The 14,350-nt window shown below is 51.9% G+C and overlaps 1 protein-coding gene across 7 annotated transcripts in view; it reads right to left on the bottom strand.

Annotated features, from left to right (window-relative positions):
- The window catches only part of HECTD4 (HECT domain E3 ubiquitin protein ligase 4), a 156,770-nt gene that overhangs the window by 16,964 nt on the left and 125,456 nt on the right, over positions 1 to 14,350 (bottom strand). For 6 of the 7 annotated variants that reach the window (XM_037052132.1, XM_037052130.1, XM_037052131.1 and 3 more), the window contains exons 54-61: positions 12,612 to 12,748; positions 10,778 to 10,938; positions 7,616 to 7,797; positions 6,226 to 6,431; positions 5,804 to 5,934; positions 5,316 to 5,521; positions 3,663 to 3,842; positions 181 to 1,487 (exon numbers count right to left, since the gene is read on the bottom strand). In XM_037052132.1, coding sequence (XP_036908027.1) covers positions 181 to 1,487; positions 3,663 to 3,842; positions 5,316 to 5,521; positions 5,804 to 5,934; positions 6,226 to 6,431; positions 7,616 to 7,797; positions 10,778 to 10,938; positions 12,612 to 12,748 — 2,510 coding nt within the window. The remainder of the gene's footprint in view (positions 1 to 180; positions 1,488 to 3,662; positions 3,843 to 5,315; positions 5,522 to 5,803; positions 5,935 to 6,225; positions 6,432 to 7,615; positions 7,798 to 10,777; positions 10,939 to 12,611; positions 12,749 to 14,350) is intronic. The other variant, XM_037052134.1, reaches the window with a different exon arrangement.

Raw genomic sequence — 14,350 nt, forward strand, 5'->3', positions numbered from 1 at the left:
CCCAAACTTAGACAATCAGCACGAGTCACTGCCGCTTCCACCGGCTGCCTCGGGGAGCCCCTCAGCGCCCTAGCGTCACCGGTCGGGTACCACCCAGGAAGCGCAGTGGAAGGCCCCGAGAGGCATGAGGGCTCAGAGCACTCGTGGTCTGAGTGGCTGCTGAGGAGTGAGAGCTGTTACCTCCACGACCGCGAAGCCTTTGATGGGGCGCGCTGCGAGGGGCTGGGTGTCCAGGGACGTGGCTGTGTACACAGAGCCCACATCCAATACCGAGGCCGTCTCTACGTTGTCCAGTGGCTCCCCCAGGCTGCCCAGGCTGCCCAGGCTGCCAGTGCTGCACAGGGAGATGTCCAGGCTCTCCTGGCTGGACACCACGTGGGGCTCCAACAAGCCGGGAGGAATGGGCAGCTCCAGGCCTGGGGGCAGCAGATCCACAGACAGGTCACTGACTGTCTGTGAGACGCCCTGGGAGCTGCAGATGGAGGCCTGGCTGGTGGAGGCAGATGCACTGATGCTCATGGCTGGGGTCAGGCTGCTGGACGTGCTGACCTCCAGGCTGTCTGTGCTGGGGAAGCTGAGGGTCTTCTCGGGCTCAGCTTTGCCATCACTGCCCTCGGCCTTGTCTTTTGGCTTCTTGGGGTCTTCGTCCTGCAGAGGAATGTAGATCTCGTCTTTGAACACCCCGCCGTGGGCATTGCAGGCCTTGCGGATGGCACTTCTGACGATGCCCTCGTCCAGGTGGGTGGGGATTCCCGAGATCACCAGTAAGCGGCTGTGGGCGGTGGGGCCTACCAGGGCCTGGCAGGCATCGGCGATGGCGTCGCTCGTCACACCCAGGCCCTGCGGGTCCTTCCTGGTGAGGTGCCGGAGAATGATGAGCAAGGTGAGGGCGCGGTGGAACCAGAGCATGTCCTCAGGCTTGCCGCCCCCAATGCTGAGTGCGGTGGGGTCGGAGTCCACAGAGCGGGATGACTGGCGCTTCCCGGAGGAGGAGGCCTTTTCCCGCTTCATCTTGACCTTCTTCCTCTTGGACAGGAGGCTGGGGCTCTGTGGGGTCTGTCCTGGGGAGGATGATGAGGAGGACGATGAGTCACTGAGGTTTGGGGCAGTCGTTGAGGTCACTCCGCTGGCCGAGACACTCATGTTTGTGGGCAGGGTCACTTCGGCTACCGCCAGGCAACCTTCCATGAGCGCATGGAAGTATGTCGAGAACCTGCCCTGGTCGGCCGCCGCCGCCGTCCCCGAGCCTCCACAGGCGCTGCCCGAGACCCAGCTCTGGGTCTCCTCATCGTACAGCTTATGGAGCTCCGACTGCAGGGCCATCAGCATGGCCAGGCAGGGGTTCAGCTGGAGGGCGATGGACGAGGACAGGCCGGCAGGGTGCTTCCTCTGCTCCAGGGCGTGCACCGTGCGCAGCAGCTCTGCCAGGAGATGGAAAACAAGCTCCTTCACGCAGGCCGCCATGTCTGTGGTCCACAGGAAGTTCCCTGAAGCAAACACAAAGCAGTAATCATGTATAGGGCACTTAGTATGGGCTGGGCACTGTTCTAAGCACTTGAACGGACTCAGCCCTCACAGCAATCCCATCAGACGGGTGGTGCAGTATTCACCCCATCTCGTGGGTGCAGAAACAGAGGCTCAAAGAGCTGAAGGACTTGCCCGCGGTCACAGCCCCTAATGGGAGGGCCGGGCAGGCTGGCTCCAGAGCCTACGGCCGTCGTAACCCTTGGGGTGGGGCACACGACACACGGGGCTGGCTTCTGCAGCTGAGAAAATCACGATTTTCTTTGTCATCAGGTTATCAAAGCCAGTTGGAGTCCAGTCCCTAGAACAATGTTTTCCAAGCCATGGAACGCTCACTCCTGGGGACATACAACCCAATGTCACACATAGACCAGAAGGGCGAGTACACACACGCACACTGAAGAGTCACTCCTTTATGTCTCCTTTTAGTCCCAGTTCTGTCAGTAAGAAGGCCTTACTGGAAGCTGCATATTCTCAGCAGAGAGTGAGTCACAGACTCAAAGTCTTTGAGAAGCAATGCTATTTAGCCTGAATTTCATAACAGTAACTATTTATCTTTTAATTTTTAAAGCTATCTTCTCATTTTGTATGGCAAAGGACACTGATTTTCCATTTAAAGTAACAACACAATGTTTTCTTAAGAATTAAAGTTAAAAAAGGAGAAAAGAGGAAGCTGTCACAACAACAACTAAATGCGAGAGGCCCAGTCTACAGACATGGCAGGGATCACAGAGGTGGCGGGAGAGCGACCCAAGCCCAGGAAAGACTGTCTAGAATGCCACGGACCACACACGTGTACCAAGGTCCTCTCCATGCTGGAGGCGCATCTCACACTCAGAGTCACGTGACAGGCAGTGGTTCCCGAAGGTGGGGTCTGGGTGACCTACCACGAAGCTCCAGGTGAGCCCCACACCAACAAAGGAGGGGGCGGAGCTGCCTGCTCTGGGGGGCTGCTGTTCCATCTTTCTAACTGGAAAGAAACTCATGGTTCTCACAGGACGTGGGCCAGTGGGGTCTGGGGCCAGGCCCTTGGGGCACATGTTTCCTCCTCCATTGTCCTTCCTCTGCCATCTGACATTCACGTGGAAGGACAGCCGAGGGGAGAATTCTCCACCGAAACTGCAAATGGTTGGTCCCTGAGCCGAGACCACAGACATCTTGTTCTCACAGAGAACTGGCCCCTGCTCACCTCCCCCACTCCATGCCAAGTATGCCCTACAGAATTTAAATTGGTTGTCAACCTTTAAGAACCAGGGGATTCACACCAGTATCGAGATTTCTGGCTTTTCTTTAAATAAGAAGCACTGACTCCTGGCAGTCTGGGACCCGCATTTCGAGAGGGGCAGGGCCCAGGGCTTTCTGCCTCAGGGAGGCCCTGCCCACTTTCCTCCCTTATTTCTCTGGTTACATCACCTGCCTGACCCTGAGGGCATCTGAGTTTGCCACGGTTTCCTTCCCTCCAACACTTTATCACGAGAACACAAACACACAGGGAAACAAAAGACTTGGTGGGCACGTGCCTGCCTACCGGAGTCCTCTCACCACACTTCCGCCCACCCAGCCCTCCGCTCACCCAGACACTCGCGCCAGTTTACTTCCAAACGAGCTGCAGACATCAGTATGCCTTACCCCTAAACACTTAAAAAGATACATCATTCATTAAAGTTTAATATTATTTAGAGTGTTTTGAGGTAAATTTACATATGGTAAATGACCAACTCTTAAGTTTTTACTAATCTGTTAGTTTTACCAAAATGCACCCCCTTTAACCCCTGAGAGCCAGGAAGTCGTGGTGTCTGACTTTGCCACGCCATTCAGTTCCACGCTGTTCACAGCACCTCTCCCTCTGAAGTGGCAACAACGGCACGTATTTCTGTTTTTAAGGGGGTGACACTCATCGTCCTTTCACAGTCAGTTGCCACCTCCCGAAACAACGGAAATCCCTCGCAGATCACGGATGTGGAAGCCGAGGCTACACCTTACACTCAACTACCTGAGCCCGCGTCAAATGGCAGAAACCCGATGGGAAGCGTCCCTGCCTGGGCTGCCTGTGGTCACCCCTGCACCCACCCTGTGGCCCCTTCCTTGGCCCGAGACAGAGGCCCCCCGCGCCCTGCCCCCAGGGAGGGTGGCCTCACCCAGTAGCTCCACCACTTGCAGGAGGACCGACGTCGGAATGGTGTCCGGCTCCTCTTCGGATTTCCCTTCGCCGGCCTCGGACTTCCAGGACAGCAGCTGCTCTGCGAAGGCCATGGCCAGGGGGAACTCCAGGGGCAGGGAATGCAACACCAGCACAGCTCCGGGAGGCGGGGACACGCCTAGAAGGAGGGACCAGCGGACAGCCCGTGACTGGCGGCACCTGATCAAAGTGAGCCCGAGGAAAAGACCTCCTGGTGTCTGCGGAGAGGCAGGGCCGGAAAGGCGGCCGCTCCTCCCCTGAAGGCCGGGGCAGTTGGGGGGCCGTCCCTCTGGGCAGTCCGCTCGTCAGTGTGGCAAAGGGACAAGTGACGGCGAGGGGAACAGAGAAGGGTACCCACTCCCCAGTCAGTCAGGCACCGACCAGCCTGACGACCCAGCACGGAAACAGTCTGGTTTGAAAGATGCTTCATTGGAACCAATGGTAGAGAGAGAAGCAGCTCCCTGGCGTGGCTGCAGTCCCGCAAGAGCATTACGTTGTGGCAGGTCTACCGAGCAAATTACCAGGGCCTTGGGCTTTGAGTCCCTCTCTTTATCTTCTGTCACTGCTGTGGCCGAGTCTGGCCCACACTGCCTGCAGTGCACTGCACCGCGCCCGCTGCGGCACGCGCTGGGATCTGGTCCTGGCCAAGCTGGGGGCACCCTCTGACTGACCTGCACTGTCGGGGGGATGTTTACCTGGGAATGTTTCCTGGGGAACGAAAGGTAAGACAGAGACCCGCCATGCTTAATAAAAACCTGTGAGAGTAGCTGATGTGGGCAAAACACTACGGAAAAACGGACCCTTAATAAAAAAATTATAAAGATACTTAGCGATGACCAAATCCTTAAGGAACATCTTTCCACTTCATTCCTACAGATGAAATGGGCTATGGAGAGGCTAAGGCCCATTACGTGGGCTGAGAGTTCCAACGTATCTGGCAACTGTGTCTAGCAAATACGTGTTTGTCTTCTTTCGCCAAACACACCACAGAAGTGCTGCGAGCCCTTAACTAGGTTTTCCTTTCCTCGGTGTGCTTGCTCCGAGCAGTCGCTGGGTGTGGCACATGCAGAGACCTCAAGGACAGCCTCAGCGTTCACGGAGATGGAGCCCTCAGAGAGGCTGAACAAAGGCTGAGCAATGAAGGCCGGGAGAGGAGACCGACCAGGTGAGGCCGACGTGGTGCAGGGCCCTGCCCAGAGGGCTGTTCACCGCGTGGGTGGGGACCAGCCCCGCACGGAGGCCCCTGCCCCAGGGAGCCACATTCTACCCAAGAGACGTGGGTTTTAATGAGAATGCGAAGAAAGGCAGCTGGCATCGTTCCAGCTACTTGGTGCGACTGCTCCGTCCGCCGCAGGTGTCCCCGCCCACACTGAGGGGGGAAAGGGAGTCCCCTGTAGCCTGGGCAGCGCCTGCCAGGCCTCCCCAGGCGGGAGAGGGAGCTCTTTCACCGTCCTGCATTTAAAATACACTGCCCCAGGCATGTTGCTCTTTACCCACGGGACGCTGGAACACAGCGAGGCACAAGGTACAAAGTCCTTTCCAGAGTTAAGAAGAATGAGGCACAGAAAGGCGTCAAGCTGTTCTCACCACCACGAGCTGACGCAGCACTCACCCAATTTGATGTGGACTTTGTCTGTGGACAGGATCACAGAAGGGTACTGGTTGGTGGTGGGGGGCGGTGTGAGCCCTGTGTTGGCTGGAGACGCATCCCGGGGGTAACAGACGGCCTCGATGAGATTCAGCTGGCCGTTTCGCTTCACTTTGTGGCCGAGCCCATACACGAGCACTCGCGCCCACGGTGCCTTGTACAGAGAGGAGCTGGGGAGGAGGGATGGGAGTGAGGGGGGCCCACCAGGCACACAGGGAGCGTCAACAGGTTTTGTCATGAGAAGGAGGGGAAGCGAGAACTCACTCCCACCACATTTCAGAAGGTCAGTCTTCACACAGACTGATTTCTAAAACATGGAAAAACTATACATTATTTTTGAATAGAGTAAGCAACAAAGAGAAAACAAACAATTTGTGTTTTTTTTTTGTCAATTCCCCAGAATCCATTTTACTTTTATCTTCCTATCACCATCTGGAGAACCTGAAACTTACTCTTTGCGGAATCCAGACTGACTTTCTTTGCAAGATACCACAACGAAAGCTGCCCCAGGGAAATTAACATCCATGCTGACTTTGGACTCGGAAACTGGAAACTCTTCGGAGGGGAACTGCTCTGGTGCGGTCTGCAGGGAGACATGGAAGAAGGAAAGCACAGCTAAACACAGGAGGCCTCTTCATTTTTCCAGCTCCGAGGCAAAGGACCGAGCCAAGCAGGTTCAGGAGGCCAAGAAGGACATTCTGAGGAAGGACAGGACAGACGGGACACCACAGTCAGAGACCGGAGATCAGTTTGGGTGTTGGGAGGTGGGTGGGGTGAGCCTGGGGAAGACAGAATGTTATTTCTCACCAGCACATACGACATCCGGTGAAAAATCGGGACCCAGCCCAGAGACACTACAGTTTCAGACTTGTACCTGTAGGAAAGAGCAGATCTGTTTCGTCAGCTCCAACAGGCTCTCCTCGCCCTGGTGCAGGGTCCGAGTGATGGCCACGCCGAGCCACTCTCGCACTGTCTGGGAGCTGCCCTGGTAGAAGAGGTCCGTGGCTGAGCAGTTCTGGGAATGCACGCAGTGCTGCAGAGACTGGGCCAGGAGGATGGAGCTGGAGCTGATGGTGCCATCTGCAGACGGGAAAGGAGTCGAAGTCTACTGGAGCCACAGCAGCCAATGGCCGTGAGACTAAGTAACAGTGAACAGACTGTCCAGACACCTGGGACAGGCCAGCCTGGGCTTAAGGTCTAGGAGAGCAGAAAACTGACATCACCGACCTGATCCAGAGTGGGGAGAGTGGGGGAGGACTCAGGAAACCAGTGCCTTTTAATATTTTTTTTCTTTTAAGCAGCAAAACTATTTCCTAAAGTAAAATCTGAAGTGGAGCTGCTTCAGTGCACGGCCTCCCCGAGCCTGCCTGATCTATTGAGCTGCTCTGGCCCACCCCAGGCTACACTGGGGAACCTCGGGGGTGGCTCAGAGCGGTGTTTCTAAAGCAAGTGCTGGGTGATTAGGGCAAAGCTGCTTCCACGAACACTTTGGAGCTTTCCAGGTACGTTCTGGAACCTCTAAATTCCTGGGGTGGGCCTGTGGACCCTAGGCACTGAGATGAGCTGGTAGAGGTGTAGCTCACAGACTGGCTGTGACTCCACAGATTTGAGGTGCCCTTTAGGCTTAGAGTGACACCTGTCCCCTCACCTCTTGCTCTCATGCCAGTGTCTGGGAGGTCAAGGGGAATGGCCTGAAGGCTGAGGTGCCAAAGGAAGACAGAACCCCGCATTCTTGGATTGAGCTAAGCAGATTCATCACTTAGCATTCTCCATGGCAGCCTAGCCACAGAGGCAGCCCTCACCCCATGCCCCCAGGGTGAGCAGAGACACACGGCTGGCCCACTGAAACAGCTCGGCCTGAAGCCACAATGAATCAATAGGTCTGCCTCGGAGGATAACAGGAACATAGTTCCTTCTTTACAGTGTCAGATAGAGCGTCTGTGGCATCAGTACAGCGTCTAGATTTCATAAATACTGACTTTTCCTTGATCCACAATTGGTTTGGGAAGCTTGGTGAATGCTTATTGGATTCATAACTAAAGTGAGGGACATACTCAAATTTTTCAGAGTGAGAAGGCACTGCCAAGGTCCCCGTGGTTCGGGAGTGCAGTTCTCCGTACTAGTCTAAAGGTGCTCCAAGATTCCCTGCCCCTCCTCGGCCAGCGAGTGCACGGAGCCCCACCGCAGCCTGCAGCCTGGCTCTCTCAGGGATATCCCTCCCTGTGCTGACGACCATGGTGCCAACAGCAAAAGCCAAGCTTTACCTGGGAGGGGAGGAGCGAGGAGCTGATTGGACAGCAGCTGCAGGTGCTCCAGGGTGATGTCTCGGATGGCAGGGATGTGGAAGAGGCGGGTAAACAAGTGTGGCAGCTTGGGGGCGAAGATACTGAGCAGTGCCATGCGGCAGTACAGCCTGGCCAGCGCAGCCTCACACCGCAGCAGCTCCCTGCAAGGGACAAAGCAAGGGGATCCCTAAGCACCTACGCCCAGCACCACTCGAGATTGGGTCGCAGGCCCCCAGAGGGAAGGGACCACATCTCGGGCTTCTCTTCCGGTCCCAGGTTCTGTCCTCCAAGTTACTCACTTGTGTTTACGCAAAAAAGGTACACTTAGTTATGGCTGATTTCCCCAACACAAAAATCACTGTCAAAGATGCAATGAAAATGTATGTCCACACAGAAACTTGTATGTGTATGACAACAGCAGTGTTACTCCCAGTAACAAAAAGGGGAAACCAGCCAGGTGGCCATCAGCTGAGCACTGGTGAATCTGCACATGCTGACTGCACCAGCCCAGCTCATGGGATCAGGGCAGCAAGGCAGAAGAGATATGAATAGAAAAGCTGAAAGCCCTAGAAGTAAAAAGTGGAAAAAAAATGCGGAAAGCCCTGCCAGTCTCCCCACAGCTGCAGAAATTGCCAGGACAAAGCTGGAAAGAGACGCTTCTGTGGCTGTGGGAGCCCTGCGTGGCCCTGCTGCTGCTGAGCCCTGGGTCAGCCGAAGCCTCTTTCAGACCCACGGGGGCCTGTCGCACAGAGCACCTCTGGTGGAAATCCGCACGAGGACCAGACACCCAGTCCCCGAGCAATCAAACAAAACTACAGCATGTTTCCTGTTTGCCCCATGCCGAGATCACCGCACTGGCACTGAGAACAGACGTCCTGCATTAGAGGTCTGACTGTAACCCTACAAAGCACTTTCTTCCCTTTCTCTCAGTTGCTAGTCAATGGCCCATAGGTTTCATCTATCAGAGACATTTGCTAAAAATGCAACGGGAAGACTTATTAAATAAAGCTTCCAAGCTTTCACTAGTGCCATGCTGATATTCAAGCATATACGTTTGGGGATTCTTTTCAACAAATACAGGGTGGGGCAAAAGTAGGTTTACAGTTGTGAGTACACAGAACAGTTTATTCTTGTATTATTACTTATTGATCATTGTTTTATTTTTCACACGAACAATGTGAGCCAGGGCCCAGATCAGGCACTGGGGGTCTAGCAAAGACTGAGACAAAGTATCTGCTTTTAGGAAGCTTCCATTCTAGGGGAGGAGACACCCAATAAACAGATCGGCAAAAGGACAACAAGCAAGAGTATCAGGTCCTGGAAGAGATGTAAAATGTAGTGCTATGACAATGTGTGACAGCACACCGATACTAGGTTAAACAGAGAGGCGAGCCTTTTCAGAAAGGCAACACAATCGCTGAGGTCTGAATGTGCCAGCCGTGCACAGTTCTGGGCAGAGCACTCCAGGGGAGGAACAGCACACCGAGATGCTGAGCGGGACGCAAGCTCGGGCTGTGAGAGCCACAGCACTGCTGAAGGAGCCACGCTGGAGAAGCCGAGACTCTGGGGCTCACACAGGGTTTCGTGAGCCAGGTGATAGGCTTGAATTCTACACCAAGGGGAATGTGAAGTCACGGGAAGGTTTGAGTCAGAGGACGGAGGTGAAGGATCTGATTTATGTTTTGAAAAGGTCACTCCGGCTGTTGTAGAGAGAAGAGAGTTGAGCCTTAGACCCCGTGTGGGGCGGGTGGTGTGGCAGGAATGGAGATAAGCAGATGGACTGGGGATGTGTCCTGGAGGAAGAGTTGCTGACAGGTTCCAGGAGACAGTGAAGGAAAAAGACGACTCGACTCACGGTGCCCCTTAGAGACACGGCAAGACCACCCGTAAAAGAGGGGTTTGGGGAAAATGCAGATTCCACTCCCCATACTGCATTTTAGGTGCCTACAAGATTTTCTGTGAGTAAAGTGTCAACAAAACTCTTCCTTCAACTGCCTAAGAACTGACTTAGGTCAACTTGTTTTCAGCTCTGTTTGTCTGAAAACCTGGCCAAAGCAGAGTATCAGCGATATTAGCAGGTACACAGCTTGTGGTCAGAATGACTCCCTAATGGAAAGTGGCATCTGGACTCGAGGGACTAAAAGGACATTCTTAGTGGGAAGCCAGAGTTCTTGAGACTTTCTGGAGTATGGACTCTTGTTGGAACGCCTAAAATTTGTGCCTGTGGCATTATCAGGAAAAAAAGATACTGGCTTCTATTTGGGACGTGGGGCTGCTTGGCCACCATGTGAGCAGTACCCACTGTCCATCCCTCACACCTGGGTTGTCACTAGGGTGGGTGGGGTCAGGGAACAGACCCTCAACTCCTATGTGGACAACTATGACAATTCCTGCTGAAAACACATGGGTGACATTGCCCTGTGGCATTCGAGGCTTCTTGTCCTGTGTCTTTCTAAGTGAAGCCAATGCCACGCATGGCCTACTCTGGTTTTATGAACCCGACTGCCAAGCTGAACTTCAGACCATCCAAACGGGGCGATGCATTGTCTACGTGGACACGGCAGGAGGTGCTGGGGATGTGCTCCTGGAATTATGGGAGGTCTAGGCTGGAGTCATCAGCCAGTTGGTCCAAAACTGGCAGTGTGAGAAGCCATGATGCTAATGCATGGGTGGCATAAACAATAGTTTATGAAGGGAATTTTGCCACGTCTTTAGGTTTTAACCCACTGAGAGTGGGTGTGTGTTCCCCTGGAGACCCCCACGCCCCGCACACTGCTAGGCACAAAGCAGGCGCTCAAGGAACGGCAGAGAGACGAGCTGGCCGCCCGCACAGCCTGGACACCCTCTCGGCTATCTCTTGGCTTGCTTCCCTCTCCACAGCTTTCCCACTGGCCTCTAACCCCCAGCCACCCCCCAGCCCCTCCAGCTCACAGCCGAGTGCCTTGGCACAGGCCGGGCGAGACTGCTGATGAGGCCCACAGTTTTCTCCCAGTTCCTGCCACCGCGCTGCTCTCTGTGCCGGCTGCCTTCTCCCCAACTCCTAGCTTTGAAGGAACATTGTCTCGTCGGGGTGAATGGCACACATGGTAAAGTAGAGTAAGTGGATTTCTGTGGCCCGACAGAAAGAGAGCTCAATTTTACCTGTGAATTTGAAGGTTGGTGTTGTCCAGTGTGACCAGCCCATTGGTGGCAGTTCTTCGGTAGCCTGCTGGGGGCCTTTCCAACATATCAATGGGATACCAGTATCGGACCAGCACACCTTCGCTCCGGAGGTACGTTTCTACCTGCACCAATTCATTCACCTGCAACAGTAAAAGGAAATGTCTACTTGTGTTTCTGCACTGACTTTACCCCTCCAGTTAAAAAAAAAAGAAAAAAATACACACATACGTACACATATGTGTATGTATTTTATATGTGTTTATATATATTTAATGCATATTTAATATATTTATAACATATAAGTATTTTATTTATATACTCTAACATTACTATATCACATACAGCAATATAGTATATTAACATATTAATTCATACACATTGGAGATTATATGTTGATATATTACTATGCATTATATAGTATTTTAATATATTTCCTACATATACTTTAATATAAAGTATATAAAGTTTTATAGCAGTAAATCCTAGCTGCATGACACTGACAATCTGAAAATTCACAGGCTTCTAGTTCATGTTGTACCGACAGTGTGTTTAGTTTTTTCATACGAGTTGGCAAATTTTTACTGGTAAAATAAAGAACTTCAGCGTAGTTATGAGTTGGAAATTTATAAAAATAGAGCTGTGTTCTGTAACAGTTCAGTGCACACTGCTGCCAGGTAAATTTTTGGTTCACGGCTGTGATGTTACTAATTTTGTAAAAGTGGGGCGGGCACCTGTCTGATAGCTCTATTTTACTGCGAGGAAAACAAAAAGGAAGCTTATGCACATGCATTCTGGATTCAAATATCAGTGTAAGTTTTGCTTTGGGGTTATTATTAAAACAAAGGGAATCAAACTATTTGAGAAATAATTATTACTCTAACAAAATTTATTTTTCTTGTTTTCACTTTCATACATTTCCATTACTGAAAAAGATTGTTAGTTATATATTTTCTGATAATTAGAATAAGAAGTTTGTTTAGAAGGTAGTAGAATAGAATTTTCTACTTGAAAGCTCACCTTAGGAAACCACTAGTAAACAGCCTCTCTTAAAAACGGAGTGACTTAACTTCTGGTCGAATGGGGTCCCTCGGGAATGTGAACCTTCCGATTTCAAACCACTAACAGTACGCACCACTACCTGCATCTCTAGACACAGAAGCTTATCTGTGAGGTGAGGACTCCCCCTCGTCAGGGACTCTCGGGTTTAAAGCCCACACTACGCACTCAGTCTTCTCACCCGAGATGCAAGTGCAGGCGTGCCTCCCCCACGGGGCCTCGTTCTCAGAAGCAGCTTTGCCCTCACATATTCCCTCCTGTTCCTTCTCCCCTGCCCCAAACCCTGCTGAGCCCTGGAAGGGCCCCCAAAATGAGGAAGAAAACAACACTCTACACTTATTTTATACACAGGGAAATCGAGACTAAGAGACCCAGTGAAATGATGTGACCACAATCACGAAACCGTCTCTTTGAGGTGTGTCTGTAACAGTCATGACAACGTCAGCTCATCCACTCATCAAGGAGCAGGAGAACTTTCCCTTGGAACTCGGGCACACAGAATGCAGGGACAGCTGGGACATGGCTGACAGAAAAGAATGGCAGACGCGGGTCTGAAGGAGCTGACCGCGCTGAGAGTGGACAGTTTACGACCCATCAGCCCTGCCCTGGGCTCTTCTCAGGAAAGCCATCTGGCATGACGGCACTTGTGGTCTCTTCACCCCGAGGGTGAAGAGTAATCCACCTGCACAATCACTTTTCAAGGTACTGGGAGTCCAGACACGAACGTCTCAGTGTGGAGGAGGGGCTGTGCACTCACCGAATCCACGTCTAGCACGACTCCGTGCAGCCCGAAGGTTTTCAGCATCCCGCGGATGGCGAACTTCGGCAGAGCGGTCCCCACGGTGCTGCTGGCTATGTTGTTGCTGTCCGGAGGGCGGGTCACCACCGTGAGGCCTGAGGACGGGGAGAGAGGCGTGTTCAGGAGCACGTACCATTGCCGTCTTGGCACCCTCTGCGTTAGGGTCTGAAGTATCTCTGCAGCATTTAGCAAAACCCTCAGCTTGGCTATAACCGAAAGGAGCACAGCTTGGTCTGGGAGATAACACAACACAGTGTTGTGAACTTTCAAAATTCAGTAAGACAAAGAAGCCAGTTCAAAATGGGCAAAGGATTTACACAAACATTTCTCTAAAAAGAAATAAAAAGATGCACAGGAGAAGATATTCAACATCATTAGTCACCAGGGAAATGCAAGTCAAAGCCACAGTGAGATGGTGTTTCGCACCCCCTGGGACGGCTGTAATCAAAAAGACAGACAGCAAAACAGATAATCGCAGTTCGATTCCCAGTCAGGGCACATGCCTGGGTTGCAGGCCAGTTCCCAGCAGGGGATGCACAAGAGGCAACCATACATTGATGTTTCTCTTCCTCTCTCCTTCCCTTCCCCTCTAAAAATAAATAAATAAAATATTAAAAAAAAAAAAAGACAGACAGCAGTGAGTGTTGGCCAGGGTGTGGGGAAATCAGAACACACATGGACTGCTGGTGGGAATGTAAAATGGTGCGATCGCTTCAGGAAATAATCTGGCATTTCCGCAAAAAAGTTAAACAAAAGCTACCATACGGCCCAGCAATTCTGCCCCTACTTACAGAAATGAAAACACATGCCCACACAAAAACTCGTACACAAATGCTCACAGCGGCATTACTCATGATAGCCTAAAGGTGGGGACAACCCAAGTGCCCATTAATTGCCGAATGGGTAAACAAAATGGGGCATTATCTGTACAATAAAGTATTATCTTGCCATTAAAAGGAATGAAGTACCAACATGTGCTACGACATGTATGAAACTTGAAAAATTACACTCTGTGAGAGGCCAGGCACAAAGGACCACATGTCGTATGGCTTCATTTACATAAACTGCCCAGAACAGGCAAATCCACAGAGACAGAACTAGATTAATAGTTGCCGGAAGCCAAAAGGAGAGAGCAATGGGGAGTGGTAAGGGTACAGAATTTCTTTTTGGGAGATGAAAATGTTTTTCAGCCGGAGGCAATGGTTTGATGATTGTGTAACTCTGTGAATACACTAAAAACTGCTAAACTGTATGCTTTTAAAAGGATACATTTTATGGTATGTGAATTAGATCTCAAATAAAACTAAATGAAGAAAAGAAAAAGTAAATATATATTCCTGCCCCTGCTCATGTTTGGATATTTTTGTAAAGGTAATGAACACTTTTAAATTCTCTTTTTTGTACTTTTCTGTGCTTTCATTTCCTCGAGATGTGTGACAGATTTTTTAGTCAAAAGAATCAACCCATTCCAGGAAAACTCTAAAACGCACAGGACAGCCACAGAGTCCTGGTTTGTTAGCTCGGCAGCCAGGACTAGGCCGAGAGGCCCACCTGGAACCCTGCGCTCACTGCACTTCTCTCTGCCCACTGCCCTGGCTCACCCTGTACACACTGCTGAGCCTGGGAACGTGCAGGGGGCCATCTGAGGCCAGAGAAGTGTCTACTATGCCCACCAGGAAGCTTCGGGGCTTCATGCG

The sequence above is a fragment of the Sturnira hondurensis genome, unplaced genomic scaffold, assembly GCF_014824575.4.
Source record: "Sturnira hondurensis isolate 20B ecotype Veracruz unplaced genomic scaffold, ASM1482457v3 Scaffold0007406, whole genome shotgun sequence".
NCBI classification, from domain to species: Eukaryota; Metazoa; Chordata; class Mammalia; order Chiroptera; family Phyllostomidae; genus Sturnira; species Sturnira hondurensis.